This window comes from Radiomyces spectabilis, assembly GCF_025331425.1.
Source record: "Radiomyces spectabilis strain NRRL 2753 chromosome Unknown BYT42scaffold_8, whole genome shotgun sequence".
Taxonomy (NCBI): domain Eukaryota; kingdom Fungi; phylum Mucoromycota; class Mucoromycetes; order Mucorales; family Radiomycetaceae; genus Radiomyces; species Radiomyces spectabilis.
Window position 1 is genome coordinate 970407 of NW_026251933.1, and position 19375 is coordinate 989781.

General features: G+C 43.2%; 4 protein-coding genes across 4 annotated transcripts; all 4 read left to right on the forward strand.

The window, feature by feature from the left end:
- Positions 1–4288: 4288 nt before the first annotated feature.
- Positions 4289–6773, forward strand: BYT42DRAFT_615017 (uncharacterized protein; the record flags this gene model as incomplete). Its single annotated transcript, XM_051571915.1, has 4 exons — positions 4289–5329; positions 5390–5627; positions 5709–6643; positions 6687–6773. 4 exons carry the CDS (start codon positions 4289–4291, stop codon positions 6771–6773), a joined length of 2301 nt encoding a protein of 766 aa, XP_051422374.1.
- Positions 6774–14618: 7845 nt separating this feature from the next.
- On the forward strand, positions 14619–14985 carry BYT42DRAFT_573954 (uncharacterized protein; the record flags this gene model as incomplete). Its single annotated transcript, XM_051568782.1, has 3 exons — positions 14619–14654; position 14691; positions 14850–14985. Coding segments are annotated over 3 exons (173 nt in total), but the record flags the coding sequence as incomplete, so codon positions are not given.
- A 2634-nt stretch (positions 14986–17619) lies between these two features.
- Positions 17620–18198, forward strand: BYT42DRAFT_573964 (30S ribosomal protein S21e). The gene is made up of 2 exons (XM_051568783.1): positions 17620–17673; positions 17767–18198. The coding sequence occupies exons 1-2, from the start codon at positions 17624–17626 to the stop codon at positions 17975–17977; spliced, it is 261 nt and encodes an 86-aa protein (XP_051422376.1). The 5' UTR covers positions 17620–17623; the 3' UTR covers positions 17978–18198.
- BYT42DRAFT_573966 (glycoside hydrolase superfamily) lies at positions 18176–19345 on the forward strand. The gene is made up of 3 exons (XM_051568784.1): positions 18176–18770; positions 18874–19053; positions 19129–19345. The coding sequence occupies exons 1-3, from the start codon at positions 18262–18264 to the stop codon at positions 19286–19288; spliced, it is 849 nt and encodes a 282-aa protein (XP_051422377.1). The 5' UTR covers positions 18176–18261; the 3' UTR covers positions 19289–19345.
- The last annotated feature ends 30 nt before the right edge of the window (positions 19346–19375 follow it).

The following is a 19375-nucleotide window of genomic DNA, read 5'->3' on the forward strand; positions in this document are numbered from 1 at the left end:
ATGAAAGGCGCGACCAAATATTCGGCCGATCCGGCACCTGCCTTCTGGTACTTATTGTACCATAAATTTGCAGTAGTTTTGCATCAGATTATGATGCTAATCCGAATATTTAAGACGAAGGCAAGAACGTACTCATTGACGGAATTCAGTTGTGCAAGAGATTTTCATAGCCTAAACTAACTTTTCTAAACAAGTTCATAGTAGGTATATTCGTGAAATATCTGATGCTTGGTAGAGGTGCAAACTTAGTCGTTGACAATCTTATGGGGATCCCCCTTTTCTACTTTGTTATTGCCGTTCATGTTCTATAACACGAAGTTATCGAGAATATTCATATGTAGCGTTTCACTATGGGAGGCGTTAACGAACGAAAGTAAGAAATGAGGGCAGAGACGCCTGCTGCGAAGTGCAGCACTGAATCTATTACGCTTGACTTAAATAAGACGGTGCTTGCTTTTTCTTTTCGATCTCTCATTATTTACTTACCTCCTAGGAATTTCAACAATTTTTTACGATGCGGGCGGCGACGCTTCGATGAGTCCAAAGAATTCCGGGCGAAATGCAATGCTGCAGAATTCACAGGTGTCGTCAAAGTATCCGATCCAACATCACCTCGACCGGTTCGACTTCGAAATTGCGGTCTACAAGCTGCGGCCCTGAACAGCGCCTGCACTATCTGCGAGAACTTGTCTATCGTCCCTGGAGAGTGCATGTTCAATGCCCGGATTGTGTTATGAGGATCTCCTGATTGTTCTATAGGTTGTTATCGAAGATTAAGGACAGATAAATCTTTTGAGACTAAGATGCTTTATTCAAATTATCGTTGTCCACTATTATACTGCATATGATATGAACAATTGCTGTTTACATAGTTATCCGGAAAAGTACATTTTTAAGACTAGAATTGCGATCCCAATCTTCCTGACATGGAACGGATTCCAAAGGATGAATGAATACGACAGGTGAGAAGGTAGTGCTATACCACACTGTTGAACGCCGGATCACCTTTGCGAAGTTATGGGTGTTGGAAAAATCCTTGTACTGTATTATATCTTGAGGTAATGCAGATGCGAAGAAGACCTCCGCGAAGAATGCGTTCTGCAGTGCACAGCTGCTGAATTGAGTGAGTCTCTTCGGCCCAAATCTTGGATATTTCTTGAAGCAGTATTCCGTGACGAGTAACTGCAGAATGATTCGGCCGAGGAACGCAAAACGTTCGAATTCAAGTCACTTTAAACTGCTTCCAATGCGCAGTACCGCATATAAATGCTGGAGATTTTGAAAATGGTAACCGCTGGTTGCCTGCATTTCCGTGATATCTACCAGCTCATCAGGTCGTGGTGGATCACAGACCTCCATACGGCGCTGATGTTGAACGATCAGCTGGCGCCAGTCGTTTACGTGCGAATATTCATCAAACTGCGAAGAACGGAACAATCCCAATTTCACCATGTATGTGATCGACGCCTCCATACCGTTGTCAACATAAACGGACACCAATTGATGATTCTGCCATGTCATCCAATTGTTTCCGTAGAAATGGTCGTGGTAAGGAGTTCGCCGGACTTTCAAATCATGCTTGACCCGCATTGCGAAAACAGGTGGGCCCCATGAGCGCGCAAGGAAGCAGGTGTTGACGACACATCGCGAGAGATCGGCTTCAAGGCTTTTTTGTCAAGGCACGTATTTGTCGCATCGAAAGATGGAATAGCATGTAAAATAGCCCATCCGGACTACGGCTACTTTTCCGTGGACTGCGAGACGTGAAAGACAACATTCCGTGAAGTTACCAGATAACTGATAAATGCTTGTTGTAATGCCGTGAGATGACACTCAAGAGAACCATAATTTTCCCGACGCGCTTATGTCATCATTCCATTTTATTCATCGTTTTACGTGCACACACCGACTCCACTCCGTTTTCGCAGATCCCAATTATTAAAGAAGAACTCACTGAACTTGCGCAACTGAAGCCGTTCGTCTTTGCCGCGAATCTGGTGAACGTTACCGTCTATTTGTGAAGGCCATTTCCACCACTCGTAGTATCCTGCGTGTTAACCCGTCTACGGTGCAATCAGCCGCCGCCCAGGAGTTTTGCTCTACGTTATATTCACCTGACTCCATCAGTGAACCGGCCCTGCGACAGTTACTCAGTGATTCGCTCGAGGCGATATTTCTTTATGCGCAAGCTCATTGGCTGGTTAGATTCCCCTTTCTACCTCATGCAAGCGCAGCGTTGCCAGTTACCAAGCTTCTATGGTCCCTCATTGTTTCCAAAGAACATAACGCACATCGTTGGCTCCGATATTGGAAACAACTTTGGAAACTGCTTGCTGGTGAGTATGGCGAGCCTCACAATTTCAACGACATCCCTTCATTCATTTTCCTTTCAAGAGTAGAGACATAGCATTCGAGTAGCTGTGGACAGTCTACACGAAGATTCCTTCCAATTGATGTCCAGCTGGTATCCCAACCCACGTTCCTCGTTTACGTCCTTTTAAGCAAGTTTGGATGCGGTTGGAGAACGAGTCGCTGATTCCCGTGTTCTGAGACCGACTGACTTATCTGGGGCGTGCCCTGATCTTTCTCAGGAGCAGGGTGGTAATTTTCATGCGGTAAAATTGGATCCACTTAACGAAGTACTATGTGCCGACGATCGTTATCCGCTATATCCGACCACCAAACAACGTTATCTCCAGCGCACATATAAGGATTCTTCGACATCTGGTCCCCATGCTGTGTATTGTTGCATCAAGTCGAAGCGCAACCCCGGAAGTAACGCAGAGCAATATCATGGGTTGGATTGGCGTACCTATGGAGCCACCAACGACTTTTCGACGACGATGATCAAAACACCAATCGTCCAATCGACCCAGAATACTTGATCAAATTCCCCGTAGAATACTCGTGGCCCTGATTCGACCAGCAGGAAGAAATGCTGCGAGGTATGGAGTCCAGTGAAGAGCACAAGTTTCTAGGCGTTCGATTTTGCCAAGGAGTTGAAAGCCTTTTGGCGAAGGTGCAAGGATGTACGTGGATCGACTGATGGTCATGGCATCGCATGTGGGCACCGCCTGGTATGATATTTGGAAACACTACTCTTGGAACTACGAAGACACAGGCTCCTTGCTTTCGCAAGTCCACTGTTCGCGTCCAAGTTGAACTCGAGTTTAGTGATGCCTTATCAGTATGTCTGCGAACCATCTCTCCTTTTCTGCCGCATAACGCCTTGTGTTCGACAGGAACGGTGACTCGTGGCCTTATACGAAAACGCTCCAGCCAAGTTGAGAGTCATGAGGGCGAAGATATCGACTGTTCTGTTGGCATAGCCCAAGAAAATGCTGACAGACGACACTTGTATCGGTCATCGAACAGCACAACCCTTGGTCCACCCTGCACAACCCATTCCTCTGTGTGGTATAGCATTACCTTGTCATCTGCCGTATTCATCCATCCTTTGGATTTGTTCCATACCGGGAAGATTAGGATCGCAATTCTAGCCTTAAGAAAATACTTTCCGGATAACCGTGAAACAGCGATTCTTCAGATCATATATCATAGCGGAGTACGGTAATTTGAATAGAGTATCTTCGTATCAAAGGATTTGCCCGTCCCATAGCTTCGATGATAACAAACCTATACAACACTCTGGGCGCTTATCTCTGGTATATATACGGGGTCCAACTCTTTTCTTCTAGCCAGTCTTTTTTTTTACACCACTCCAAGGCTTATGCTTCTACGTACTACTACATTGTATTTTTATTTCCATATTCTCTTTTTATGTCATCACGTTTTGTCTTATTTTTTTTCTTACTACTCTCAAAATATCCACTTTTTACCCATATACTATTTATTGCTGAAAAATGATTGTATGAGACCATTTTGGTATAAAAAATAAATAAATCGAATTGCATCTCCAAACTTCTTTTGACCCAGCGTTTCCATGACGTTCATGGGGTTTTACACATACCACTAATCAGAGAGAGATATGATGATTTTACGCTTCAAAGATGTTACGTTGGTAAGTATTCTATGGTTTATTCATCCGAGCAATGGAATTACCCAACAGAGGGTCTATTACATTCTGCTTGGTGCAGTAATCTCCATTTTATGCGATCGGTGACGTTTGTCCATGCGTTACATCATATCCGTAAAAGGAAACACCGTCATGAATACCCGCCAAGCAATCATCGCTGCAGTCGAAAGAACACGAAGAGTTTATCTCGGTCAATCCAGATCCGAACTTTTTCCCTAACAGCGCACTGTATTCAAAACGCAATATTCCCATATGGACGTTCTCCATAACTTTGAATATCCACAGCTCGAAGAAAGGTACGAAGAAATGAGAATGAAAGACGGTGAGAAACAGATTCTAAATCCGGTACGCAGCTTCAAGATCGAACCACACATGACAAATGGCGATTCAACAGTCTATCAGCCTCATGGGACTCCATCGTGTGTCTTTCTATCAGGCTTGCAGATTGGCACTGAATTAGCCGTTGATATTATTCGTTACTACTGTTTCTCATTGGCGTCCAGCTGGTATCACAACCTTGGTCCCTTGTTCACGTTCTCTCCGAGCGGTGGTGGCTATCGCTGTACGTTGAAGCTTCCTAGTTCCGCACCATTTGTCGAACTATCATCTGACGTAGAGGCGTCCGAGCTTGTGGCGTTGAACCAAGTGGTGTTGTCAGCATGTACAAAGCTTTATTCCCTCAATGTACTGGACGATATCTTATCACACCTGCAGCAGTCTTCGCTTATCTATATCCCAAACTTCTGGATGCAGCAGCGACAAAGTCTAGAAAATATCCGCTACAAAGAGACCTTGCAGTTAATGAACCGAGGCATTTCAGCCACATCATCTGCCATATGTCAACTATACATGTCGATCATCAGCTTAGAATTTCCTGATCGTCCATTCAACCAGCGCCGTGTGCGACGCTTATGCCTCTTTACGTGGGAGCCTCTACCGATTAGCCCATCTTTCACTATACCCTCCGGGAAAAACGATATTCCAGTCTCAATACAGGCCATCAAATACCCATTGATTTTTACCAAAGGATGCTTGGAAATTCTAGCCAATGCGACAATCGCTTTACTATCAGTTATGACGCAGCACGACTTTTTCTGCTTGGTTCAAAATTTCCCATACTTCATGGCTCCTCTGACCTCCTACAATGGCGAACCAATCGAGGCCATTGAGTCGATAGATGAAGCGCTAGCGGCTGTCGACTGGATTGAACTTGTCAATATGGCAAATGCCGTTGAAAATCCGATCAGTACCGAGGAATTTCAAAGAATTCTTGATTTGCCCAATGACGGGAGGGTAAGTGTAACATCTATGAAAAGGGCTGAGTTCGACACAGACTCATTCATCAATGAGAAGTTGTTCAATACATTGTTCCGACGACTTTCATCTGCTTCAAAGGATAGCCTGCTGCCCGAGATGCCCGGTTCGATTTCCTGGTTTCCACACATCCTACATAAATTGGAGCATCTGTTGCTTCTCGATGAGGTGCGAAAAAAATTCCGCGCCGAAGCAACAGATCGGTTACTATTAGAAGCCTTCACTACTGAACGAGCAGGAGAGGCATATGATTACCAACGTCTGGAGCTCCTTGGAGGTAAGCAAACAACGGGAAATCAAAAAAAAAAAAAAAAAAAAAAAATCGAGCTCCGTCTCAATTTAAGTCCAACGTTAATAGACACTGTGCTGCGGGTAGCAGCGGCAGTATGGGTGTATGTCCTCTATCCCAGCAATCCCAAAGATGATCTGAATTTTCTTTATGAACCAATGCAAACGAACAAATACCTAGAACGCAGAGCCGTCCAAGTCGACCTGGGGCGCTACGTCGCCAACACTAGCTTTTTCGCGCAGTCTTGGAAACCATTTGTTTTCGCCATGCGGGCCAATTACCACTTGAAAGATACGGTGGACTCTATACCCAGACCATTTATCCCAAAACAACTAGCCGATATTGTGGAATCATCAATTGGCGCCGTCTATGTTAGCAACGGTATGGAGGCATCGTTCAAATATATGGCGGAACTGGGAATATTCCGTCGTTCGCCGTTTGATCGATATTTTCATATAAACGACTGGACCCAACTGATCCTACAATATCATGATCGTTGTATGGAGTTCTCGGATCCGCCGACGCCGGAGCTTTCCAAGGACATAACGCAACTTCAAACCACAAGCGCGTATCATTTCAACTATCAACAGCATCTGTACCCTATCTTGGACACGAGTCGGGGCTTGGAAGACAATCGAGAATTTGATCGGTTCATGTTCCTTGGTAGGATCGTTCTCCAGATCCTTATCGTGAAATATGCATTCTTCAAATACCAAACGTTTGGCCCGCATAAACTGACTCAGTTCAAAGACCATGTACTCGATGACGATTTCTTCGCCAAAGTCTTTTATACCAGTGGATTGCCGATGGACATTGGATCGTACAACGCGCTATTCAAATCTAGTGTCGTAAAGGCGGCCAGGTTGTCGGGCGCACTCGCAATGAATGTCATGGAGGCCTTGAAGAGGCAATTTCCCATAATGTTAGAAAGATTCTCCAACATCTTGCAAGCCCTCTTTGGTGCAGCATATGTTGACGCCGGGTTTCAAGTGGAGCCGATTGAGGTAATGTTTTATCGATTGTTCGGACGACACCTTGACTCTGTAGCATTACATCCTGCACCACATTGAAGTATTTCCACCGTTCATGATGAAGTATCGTGACTTTACCCCCGAACAAATGGAACACATATGATACATCGTAAAGTACACGTTTACAGCATGCCAAGAATGATAATGTATATACTCGAAACCCCATCCCTTTTTCTCATGTTTGCAGAAGATATGACAACTGACAGCAACGGATTTCAGCATTGGAACACTTTATGACGGCCTCCACGATTCACGAATACGATAATCCGACGACCAAATATACGGGCATAATATACAAGCCAATGTCATTTATATGTAGTTTAAAGAGCTTATTAAAAAAATTCATGCGATAGGTGTTCTTGAATGCAGTATCAAGGGCTGCCATAGGAACCTGTGCCCGGAAGACCCTCTTTTTCCGTTACTGTATGCACATACGTTAAAACTCTTGCTCGACTTTTCACTTATTGGTCCAGTTGTCTTGGTCACAAAAAGTTGAACTGTTCACAAAACACTTTTCCGTAACTACCGGTTGTTCAGCGATCTATTCTTGTTTTCCCTTAGCTTGCCGGGCATGAAACTAGGCTACTATGTGTATGCTGGGGAATCGAGAGCTAAAGAACGTTTCATCTGAGAAACATAAGGTAATGAAATTCTGTGGTAGCTTGCACAACTATGCCTAGGGCGCAGATCGTACATAGACGTTGGTATGGAAATTTTTATTGTGTTGAATAACCGGTAAGTGCTGTTATTGTAACTTGAAGCATGTTGACGTGCTACTCATACTTGAGACATGGAGGATGCTCACCCATTCCGCAAGGCTAGTGGATGAATCCCAAAGTCTTTTTTTTGGGGGGGGGGGGTGTTGTTGTTGCGGAAGAATATCATGGTTTGAAAATCAGTTGTGATAGTCGGGAGACGTCAATTTGGGAAGAATATATATGGAGTAAGCATACGTGCTTGGTTTACGAATTATTCTCGCTTCAGAATGATACCTGATGCCAAAACCGGTTGGAATACTTTATACTGTAGCTTGTATTACTGGGAATCCCCAAAGTGGTTCCTACGTTAAAAATATTTCAAATTCGAGTATCAATAAATCGAGCGGTGATTGTATCCGACACGGCAGTCAACCGCGCCAAATTTCAAAAAAATGTTTTGCTCCATCGATTTAAGGAAAGCTGAGCTGCCAAGGCGGATCGTAACCTCCATTGCACATGTCAGTTACAAAAGGGCTAAAATGAGAGGAGCTTCTGTTGTCAGAAAGCACCATGGTTGGTTGAATATGTTTTACTGGGGCATGGAGGAACGGAAAAATAAATGCCGAAAAAGTAAAAGGTTCAACTAGATGGTGCATGCGCCGGATCCATGTAGGTAAAGGGACTTCTCCGCTCCACTATTGGCATTGGATCCAATTTCATCCTAGCTATAGTGATCGCTGTTGCAAAATGCCATCGCCATTTCATGCATAAACTGATTCTCGGCGTTTCACAGCCGTCCTGGTGATGGCTGAGATTTTACACATTTATCAATAATCAGAGAAGGATACGATGAGTTTATCTTCTGGATGATAAAACTGTTAAATATATTACTGTGTATTCACCCGGTCAAAGTATTAACCATTGTGGAAGATACATTCTATTTTGTTTGATGTTGTTATACTTTTATGTTATGTGGTCGTTGATGTTCGTCCATGCGCATGTCTTAACCGACACAACAGTCCATAAAAGGAGCGCCATAAAAAAGTAATTGCCAAACAATCACCACTGCATCAAAGGACAGGAAGACCTTTATTCCAACAATCTCAATTCGAGCTTTACCTAATCATTTCACCGTATTGGAAATGCAATTTGCCTGTATGGATATTTTACATAACTTTGAATATTTATAACTGCACAAAGGTACAAAGAAACCAGATTGAAGAAAGGGTGGGAAAATCTGGCACATTGTCTTGTATTTGACCTGTTGAATTCACGGTCTCGACCGTTCCTGGATAAATAAATATATCCATTTTCTCTTTATCACTTATATTGACATACAGTTTTAGCTATTGATCACACGTTTTCTGGACAAACATCAATCTCTTGTATTATCAATCATACATGTTTCGTCCATGGATCGATCAAAATGTTATCCGAAACCAACACTCTTCAAAACTTATAAATTAACATCATGAAAATATGAATGAAAAGAGAGCGAACTTCCATTTTCATAATGCTTTAATTTTCTTAATTGTCAACGCGCTCGCATACAATGTCTGAATTCCGCATTTATTTTCAATACACCGTCAAAACAAACAGCCTAACCTGCGAATTGCTCTTTATCGATGACTTCGCAACTGCTTCTCCCCGAACAGATATTGGATAATCCCTCATTATGCATCACTTTCGCAACAGCCCCTCCTACCTTTGTACCAAAGAAAGCAGAACTGCGCCGGACCCCAACCTCGCCTTGATCTTCGCCATATCCGTTCCCAGAGATCCTCTTCCATTACTGTAGTCTTCATCCGGGTGCATTATGTACTTCTATTTGTTGAGAAATCCAGTCAAGGCGCAAACCTAAACGCTCGCCATTGACGCATTGGTTCAGAAACAGCTCTGTCCAGAATACCTTCACCAGGCCGCCGTCGGTACCTGTGTGAACTTCGTCGGGTAAATCGAATACATTCCGAAGCATGCCTTCAGACTTTCCCCCTGTATATATCCGCTAATGAAGCCGTTGATCGATTGATTTCAAAGTTGATAAACGATGTCAAGCTATTTAGGCCGAGTCAACCAACTGCGGCGATACCACCATGCGCATTGCTCTCCCATTTGAGAATAGTTGCTACGATATCTTCATACACCGATGTTTGCGCAAAGCCCTGCCAATTTCTGACACATTTGCTCCCATGGACGTCGACGTTGTTGCCATCCCATTCGTCAAATACCGCTGAAAAGAACGAATGCTTTTTCACTTGATCCGGCCATTCCTCGATGTTCTCTTTCAGATATTCGGCTTGTACGTGGACGCCATATACAAGGTCATCACAAGTCATGTGCACATGTCAAATCAAAAACTTCGAATCCATGTTTGAGCGCGTGCATGCACCACCATCAAGACTTGCCAATTGATTCAACCGACCCTGCATCTTGCGTTCCAGTATAGCAACAGATCGCTTCAGTCGATGATTCCATAGGATTACCAAGCCGCGTCTGTAGCAAGTGAAGGTTGCCTAGCTTCAAAAAGATCTTCTTTTTCAGTGACACGCCTAGAGAACCGGTTCATGTGTGGCCTTTAAAACATGGCTCCTTGACGAAGCTACCACAGGCAGTAATAGCTTTATTACCGTTGACTTAATACACAGCGCTTGAGATCTCCTTCTTTGTTTTTTCTCTCAACATTTTACTGACCTTCAAGTGTTTCAAAACACCGATAATCGTAAGGTTCAAGTGAGCGCTTGGTTGCAAATACTTCTAGGGCTTCTAGAAATAGTTTGTCCGCCATCCGTTGGGAGAATCTCGCTCGTACTTCGTCTTGCGGGAAGAGCTGAGCAATGGTGTTCAAGGTGTGAGAAACGGAGGAGGCTGAATCCATTGGGGACATTGTGTATTACTTGCGCGGTAGAAGACACTTGTTATATAAGAAAGTACGCCTCATAGAATAGGGCCAAAAGTCAAGGGCTTAACCTCGGCCGATCCGTAACAACTAGTGAGAGATATGCAGGAAAAGCTTGCACTCTGCGCAATGAGAGAGCACGATTGAAGCGGCTTCTCTAAGGAAAGTACACGCCTTCGAAGTTATTATCGGAGCAGATAAGTGATAATTCTCGGTCCATTGACAACAGTTTGTGAGAGTATGCAGAGAAAAGGTCAACCGATTATTTTGTTCGTGAGTATTTTGAGGAAACAGGGGTCGTCATCAACCAAATGGAAATACAAATCCCGCTACCCAAATGATTCGACCAACTCCAGACATCTGCATTCTGTTATTGAAGCATAAGTTATTTCGTGTGAACTCTCGACCCGAGCATGCTATCAGAACTGAGGGTGTGAATAATAAACAGTGTGATGGAGGCCAGGACAGGGATCGTGTGTTTGTATTTTTGTCCAAGCCGCCAGCGACCTTCCCAATTACCCTTTTTTTTTTATTAGTATTATTCTTATTATTATTCTTATCAATGGGCTTTTCAGTTCAGACCTTACTTATTGGCTAGGATGCAACATTCTGAACGAGCACCAACCGTCCGCACTAAGTATGGTATCGAGCGGAGAAAGGAGCCCGATTTTCAAGTGGAGATGATTTGCCAATCCTGCAGGTCAATCCATTTATGCGGAATTATACCACAACACAACCAAGTTCAAACATGCGGTTGTGCTGGTTTGCCGTCGTCTGGTATTGACAGTGGCACATTCACTTGAGCAAGCTATGATTCAGTCGAGAAAAATCTTTTTCCTTTATCGTCATCTGCACTTTGCTTTCGTGCAGTGGTACATAAGCATTCATTGCCATGGCACATGAGCGAACTTTTGCCATAGCGTTATTGATACAATGTTTTAGGAGAAACGGGAAACTGATAAATGAGGGGCAGGGCAGTGCGAGCCTGGAAACTCACTACCCAACAGAAAGTACAAGAAACGCGCGTTAATTTTGAATACTTGGCAAATGAGCGTTCAGCGTACCATTTACACTTGGCGGCTTGTATGCAATACATAGCTATTTTGTGAATTAAACTAAATTAACTTGATGTTGGCAGCGTTGGAAGCGTTACAGAGATATTGCAGCCGTAACGCGATTTTTTTTTTTTGGGCATGGATGCAAAATCTAATGTAAGCGTTGTGACTGTGAGAATTTTTTGTTGCCCTTATCCAGCCAATGATGCTTTCGATGCTTCAAGAGCCCAAATTTGGCTTAGGCTCATTTTCCAGAAAAAAGGTATAAAAGAAAGGCCTTTCCGTTGAGTTTTCACAGTTTTTTTTTCATCGGTAAGCCAGTAGCAGTCCTTGGCGATGGGGTCTTGTGGCCACTGTTGTCTCGGTACAAAAGTCCTCAGATTTGGGTTTTTTAGTTTAGTTTTTCTCTGTAGTTTAGAAGGCGGTTTTAAATGGTTGCTGTAGTTGGTGTCGTGGCTACTTCACCAGTGCAGTACCCCAATCTTGGAAAATGAAAAATAATAAGGGAAGATTAAAAAATGAATCTTTCCTTTCCTCAGTTATGAGGAAGTCGGTCACATCCTCGACCTCTCAGCTTGGCCAGTTTTGCAGCAGTTGCAGAACACGGAATTTTTTTATTGGCTAAATTGAATCAGTGCAACAAATTTTCTGCGCGCAAAATCGATGCAGTTTACAGTTTGTAGGTCGCTGTTGTTACAGATTTTTCATAACTTCTCTACCACAGTTCGCAATCCCGTTGAAGGTGGACCAGCACTCCACGTGCCATATCCCGCGGCGAACCGAAAAAGCGGAGTTGATGTACCAGACAGAGTTGATCATCTGGGATGAAGCTACAATGATGAGCCGATACGTTTTCGAAGCCGTCAGCCGTACATTGCAAGACTTGATGGCAACCAGAGATCCAGCTCTGCAGCATGTACCATTCGGTGGCAAAACTGTCGTTTTTGGTGGCGATTTCCGTCAGGTTCTTCCGGTCATTCCGAGGGCAACCCGTCCACAAACAGTCGAGCAATGCTTGAACAAAGCTTCTTTTTGGTCTTCGGTCGCAAACCTTCGCCTGAGCATTAACATGCGCGTCCAACAGGCACGAGTAACCGGCAACGACGACGCAGAGGTTTTGGACAAGTTCGCCAGCTACTTTTGCGCATTGGCAACGGAGAAGAACCCTGTATCCGAAGCGACGAAATCCGTATTCCAGCCGAAATGCTATTACAAACCTCGGAGCCGAATGCCATCATCGATGCAGTATACGGTGTTACTTTTCAGGATGTCCCACCTACCGACCTATTGACCGGAGGTGCTATCTTGACCCCAAGAAATATCGATGTAGCCTTTCTTAATGAAAAGGTGACCGAAAAGTTTCCGGGAGAAGTGAGTTTACCGAAGTGCCGACAGCATGGATGCAGAAGAAGACCTACCCATTCATCAAATGGAGGTACTGAATTCTATGAACCCAGCAAGCCTACTTCCACATCGGTTAATGCTCAAGATTGGGTGCCCAGTGATGTTACTTCGAAATATGATCCAGCGCAAGGGCTGTGCAATGGAACCCGGTTAATATGCCGATCTTTTCAAGCTCATGTCATTGAGGCAGAGATTGCAACTGGGCTGAACGTGGGGAACCGGGTCTTTATACCGCGGATCACCTTGACGAACGAATCCGATGAAACTGGCATCCAATTTAAACGTCGCCAATTTCCAGTCCGACTCGCATTTGCCATGACGATCAACAAGGCGCAAGGACAAACGTTTGACACGGAAGGCCTTTTCCTAGCTGTTCCGGTTTTCTCTCATGGGCAACTTTATGTTGCTATGTCGCGCGTGCGCAGGCCGTCGGCAATAAAAATCATGATTGTCCGTGACGCGAATAATCGATCGACTGGAGCTTACACTAAGAACATTGTGTACAACGAAGTATTTGCGAGCGAGCAGCTGGATCGTTGAGACGGATGTCCTTGAATCATTCGCGCACTATGCTATGTTATATTTTGTTTCCTCATTTGTATATTTTATGTCATTACCCTTAAGTTGTTGATTTTATTATTCCTTTATATTTTACTGTATGTATTTTGTCTGCTCCTTTGCTTTCATCCTTTGCTATGATTTTTCAAGTTATTCTTCTACCTTACTGTATGCTTTTTGTCCTTATGTTCCCTTTGATTTTATCCTTATGCTATGTATTCCCAAGTAATGATTTTTTCTGTTATCTATTTTCGTCTCTTCCATTTAATATAATACGATGACTGACTATTTCCGTTCCTAACTTTGCATACATACTGTTGTTCCTCTGTCGTGAATGAAGAAAATGATCGTTATGTGGCGGTAGGTCAGGGGGGGGGGCAAGACCCTCGGGAAAAAAAGGAAAAGAGACTGTGCCACTCTGTTGTCCATTGAATACGCAAAGATTTATGCGCACATCAACTAAATCTTACCGAAAAATCAACCGCTTATTGACAAAGGATTAGAGTACCATCAAGCGAGACCTTTGGATACACAAATTCGAGTGCGCAGTTCTGAATATTGCAAATGGAGCATCCCATTCCAAACGCATCGTTAATCAGCTACTATTCCCACACTAGCCTCAGATTAACGACAAACTACAGACCGAAAGAGCATAACTTTGTGATCTTTAAGATCAACAGGCGCTACTAGTCTACATAATTAAAATCTTTGGGAAATTAGCGATTTTGTAAAACAAATAGCCGATATTGTAGAAGCATCAATTGGCGTTGTCTATGCTAGCAGCAGTATGGAGGCCTCGTGCGAATATATGGCGGAACTGGGGTTATTCCGTTGTGCGTCGTTTGATCGGGTATTTCCATTTAAACGACTGGAGCCAACTCATCCTACAATATGATGATCGCTGTATGGAGCTCTCGGATTCACCGACGCTGGAGCTTTTCAAGGATATAGTACAAATTCAAACTACAAGCGTGTATCGTTTCAACTATCCACAGCACCTGTATCCTACCTTGAACACCAGTCTGGGATTGAAAAACAACAGACACTTCGATCGCTTCGTGTTCCTTGGCGAGATCGTCCTCCAGATCCTCATCGTGAAATATGGATACTTCAAATACCGAACGTTTGGCCCAGGTGAACTGACTCGGTTCAAAAGTATAGTGACGAATAGGGGGTTCTTTGCTGAAGTCCTCTATACCAATGGATTGCCGATGGTTATCATTAATTTCTGTTCTCTATCTTTCTTTTTTCTCACTGTAAATATTACAATTTTTTTCATGAAGTAAAAGAAAAATTGACAAAATTAAGATACTCATGTTAGTTCCCACGACTCACAAATGCACGATCATCCCTCGATAAAATTTGGCCATAACGTATAAACGAATATCATGTAATATGTATTTAAACAGTGTACAAAAAACCAGGCAATAGATGACGGATTGTCATAAGAATCTGTGTCCAAGAGACTCCCTTTTTTCGTTAAAGTGACTTTTCATTTATCTATATAATTAAAATCTTTGAAAAATTAGCGATTTTGTAAATCACATGATCTACACTAAGTTATCAAGACCTGTTAAACCTTTTTTTCATCTTTCAACCATGCCTCGCTGCCCACTTTCACGATAATAGGCGAAACAATCAGCAGCGAGATGCCGTTTGCACCAGTTGTGGTCAAACAGAGCATCGTCGCCGTTCACATAAAATGTGAGTGGAGCTCTTTTTTGAAGAAAGGTGATTGACGATACGACGATCTGGTGTTTTGTAGCATCATTTAATTTGGGTTGTCTGTCAGTTATACTGTATATGCCCTTTCATTCTCTTCAGTAATCGAATGATACATGGAGCAGATATGCTTCGATCTGTGTAGCTCATCATTCATGCATCAGTGAGGTGACTATTGTTTCATCCATGGAAAATCACATATTTTTGTCCGAATTTTTTCTTCTTCTTTAGTTTTGCATCTCTTCTGTTTGCCTGGAAATCCCTCACTATCATTGCATCCATCATCCATCATCCAGACTATGGCGTGTATCTGATCCGGTCGATTCGATTATTATGAAAAAAGGTACCTTTTGTGTGATACGACTATCCGTTTTTCGACAAGAAAAAATTTACCTGTCCTTTTTCTCTATTCTGTCTTTAGCTTTTGGTTTTCTCTCCGGTTTTCTTTTGCCTGGCAAGCCATTCAAGCCATCCATCCCTCCAAAACCTTTCTACTTTGTTCGGGCACCAGATTGTGGCCAATCCGGTTTTTGTCGTCAAAGGACATCTTCGGTCGTGTGGCTCTCTTTCTCATCGGGAAACGCTGACGCGTCCTCCTCATGTTGCCCTCATTTGGATTCCTACTCTTGATATCGTCTTTCATGTAAGTATTCTTTTCGCAGTCTTCCCTCTTTTTTTCGCCACAGGGTTTTTTGTGAGATTTTTACTGACGTAAGTTTTATTTTCTTTTATTTTTACTTGGGAAAACTATCGATATCTGGCCTCCAGCTCCAAATTACCGGCACTTCTGACCACATCAATATCTTGGCCCTGCTCAAGCTGACACCACCGCCCCAAAAATATTCCGCCACTTAACTGTTTCTGCAAGCAATTTTCTTTTCCGCATCGAAGAAGAAGCTTACGTGTGGTCCGTATACATATTTTCTTTCGGCACAATGTTTGATTTAAAGGTAAACCAACCGCAAATGTTCCACTTTCTGGCCCATGTGGTTGACCTGATCATCATTCTTGCATTGGCAGAGTGACTATTGTTTCATCCATGGGAACTCATTCATTTTGTCTTCAATTTTTTCTTTTTCCTTTGGTTTTCTCCCTCTTTCCGTTTACCTGAAAAGCCCTCACTATCATTGCATCCTCACCCGCATCCACATCCATCATCCATCATCCAGACTATGGTGTATCCGGCGTCTATCTGTAACCGGTCAAGTCGAGTATTATCAAAAAGGTACCTTTTGTGTGATGTGACTATTCGTTTTTCGACAAGAAAAAACTCACGTTCTTTTTTCTCTACCCCTTCTTTAGCTTTTGGTTTTCTCTCCGGTTTTCTTTTGCCTGGCAAGCCATTCAAGCCATCCATCCCTCCAAATCTTTCTACTTTGTTCGCGCTCAAATGTGGCCAAACCGGTTTTTGTCGTCAAAGGCATCGTCGGTGGTGTGACTCTCTTTTTCATTGGGAAACGCTGACGCGTCCTCCCCAGGTTCCTCTCATATGGATTGCTGCCCGTGGTATCGCCTTCGATATTTCTTCCCGACCATTTTATTTTGTAGTTGTAGTTGTAGTATGTATTTTGTATTTTAGTGAATAGTCTTCTTGCAGTCTTTTCCTCCTTTTTTTTCCCACAGGGTTTTTAGGGGGTTTTTACAGACGCACCTATTGTATTTACTTTTTTTTTTATATTTGTATCCTTTCTTTATTTCGGTCGGGAAGCCCTCGGTATCTGCTGCATCAAACATCAAAGGTAAAATATCTCAACGAAATTTGAATCAACCAAAGAGCTTACTAACTCATTTTTTTTAAATACCCAACATTCCCACACATCTTTGTAGATCTATCATAACCTTGGGCGGGACAGAACGGAGGGGGTCAATAAGTGCTGCTTTGTTCATTAAAAGTGTTTCATGGTATGCCAGAGTATTGACATTAATATACCAAAGTTCCATCAAGAGTCTCGCCCAGGTTATGCCGTATTGCGTTAGGCTTTTGTCTGACGAATGTCGCTCAATGTAAGAGTGCGGCATCCAGTAGCAGGTGGCATCCATTGCACAGCGGGTGTACGGCTTGTTAGTGAAATTGTCTTGGTCTCATAAAACCGGAAGCGTTCACAAACCACTTATTCCGTAGCATCGGCTATTCAGCGATGTACCGTTGTTTTTCCCTTAGGTCTGTCGAATAACCATCGGCAAGTGCTTTTAATCTGAAGCATGTTGCTACTCGCGTTTGATGGAACGAGGTTTTTCAGCCATTCAACTAGTCCAAAAGTCTTTTTTTTTCCTTTTTATTTCTGGTTGCGTAAAGAATATCCACGGTCCGAAAATCAGCTGCGATGGCCAGGAAATGACAACGTGGAAAGGGGATATATTTCATCTATTTTACAGTTTACAAAATAATATAGTGGCAATGATCAAAGTCAATGGAATGAGTGCGCTCAGGTTCATGAATGAGAATTAATCAAATCAATGTGTTTCCCTTTGTATGACAAACAGGGAATGATGCAGGCACCGGCTTTGGATGTCGGAATTTCAAAAAGGCAAACTCTGAGAGTGGCTTAGCAAAAATTTGTTTTTTTTTAATCGACATTACCGGGCGAAGGTTTTTGTTTCCCCCTCTTTCACAACAACCATGGAGAACTCTGAAGGCAGACTCGTCGATCTCTACATTCCCCGCAAGTGGTTCGTATCGTTGACGATGACATAGAACGACGAAAAGAGACAAAAAAAGGGAACCCAGTGTGATTGATTTTGAGCCCCATTTTTCTACTTTAGCTCGGCCACCAACCGTCTCATTAACGCGAAGGACCACGCTTCCATCCAGCTCAACGTTGCTGATGTCGATGCCGAGGGTCGCTACACCAAGACCTTCTCCACCTACGCTCTCTGCGGTTTCGTTCGCAAGGAAGCCGAAGCTGATGACTCCATCAACCGTCTTGCTACTCAGGATGGCTACTTGAAGAACGTCTGGTCGTACCAGAAGTAAAAGAAAAACATTCAATTTTTCAACTTCCGAAACACGCCAAATCCGAGATCAAATAAAAGCAAACCAAAAATATTTCATATCTTCATGGGACAAGTTGGTGGTTTCATAATGAACTGAAGGAGGCATTATTGGCTATGTTTTTCGTTAGCCCATTTATTTTTTACTTGTCTGGCCTATATATAATTAGCACAGTGGATCTTTTTTTTTTTTTTTTGGGTGGTCTTTTCTTTGTTATTGTTTCTATTGCAGTTTAAACTGTCATCGATCTAAAAACAGATTGAATTATGTGGAATTTCATTTTGTTGCTCTGTGCGTTTACGCCATTGGCCTTGGCGGCCTTGCCCTTCTATGGGCTCAACTACGGTATGAATACTGTCAACTGCCCGTCGCTGGAAGATGTGAAGCGCGATTTTCAAGCCTTGAAGCCTTACACGAACCGTGTTCGTATCTTTACTCTGGTTGCCTGTCAACAAGGTGATCTCGTTTTGCGAGCCACCCAAGAGCTTGGTATGCGGGCTTACCTTGGCATGTGGGTGAGCGGCGACCCCAACGTGTATGAAAAGGAATTGGAGGCCCTCAAATCGTTGGTCAATACACATGATTTGAGCAACGTCGATGGTATCATTGTTGGGTCGGAAGCCCTTTACCGTAATGAAACCACCCCTCAACAAATGGTCAACTATATTTCGCGTACCCAGGAGTTGGTTCATCCAAAGAAAATTCCTGTGGCTACCGCGGATGTCTATTACAAGTTTCCTCCCGAAGTGGTGAAACAGATCGATTTCCTCATGATGTAAGTTGTGGAGAAGATACAAACAATACGTCGAATTTATTTTTGGTTTCCCTGGTTTTGACCCGACACACGTATTAACAACGAACACACTTACTGAAACTAGGAACGCATTTCCTTACTGGGAAGGTGTCACCGTTGACCAAGGCGCGACCAAACTCATAGAGCACTATGACTCCTTGGTCTCGGAAGCTCAAGGTAAACAGGTCCGTATTTCGGAAACTGGATGGCCTACCTCCGGACCCAACTTTGGTGAGTCAGTGCCATCGCCTCAAAATCAAGCCACGTAAGTTATTGTCCAGGCGACAAAGGATCAAGAGAAAATCACCTATCTGACATTTTTTCATCAATGCAACCATAGATATCTGCGTGATGTGCTTGAAAAAGTACGAGCACGCAATATTGATATGATTTGGTTCGCTGCCATCGATGAACCTTACAAGGGAGGCATTGAAAGTGCATGGGGAATTTTGGATGCCAATCGTCACCTCAAGCCGGATTTGAAGCCCATCCTTTCATAAAAGCTTAAAGTCGAAGGTCCTTTGACGTTGCATCGTCAAAGACCAAAACGATCCTCGATGTGTTGTTTGTTTGAAAATATTTTTTTG

Coding starts and splice junctions, on each gene's coding strand:
- BYT42DRAFT_573964 (XM_051568783.1), top strand. CDS start 17,624: ATGGAGAACTCTGAAGGCAGACTCGTCGATCTCTACATTCCCCGCAAG. Junction 17,674..17,766: donor CTCTACATTCCCCGCAAGTG/GTTCGTATCGTT, acceptor TTTCTACTTTAG/CTCGGCCACCAACCGTCTCA.
- BYT42DRAFT_573966 (XM_051568784.1), top strand. CDS start 18,262: ATGTGGAATTTCATTTTGTTGCTCTGTGCGTTTACGCCATTGGCCTTG. Junction 18,771..18,873: donor CAGATCGATTTCCTCATGAT/GTAAGTTGTGGA, acceptor TACTGAAACTAG/GAACGCATTTCCTTACTGGG. Junction 19,054..19,128: donor TCGCCTCAAAATCAAGCCAC/GTAAGTTATTGT, acceptor ATGCAACCATAG/ATATCTGCGTGATGTGCTTG.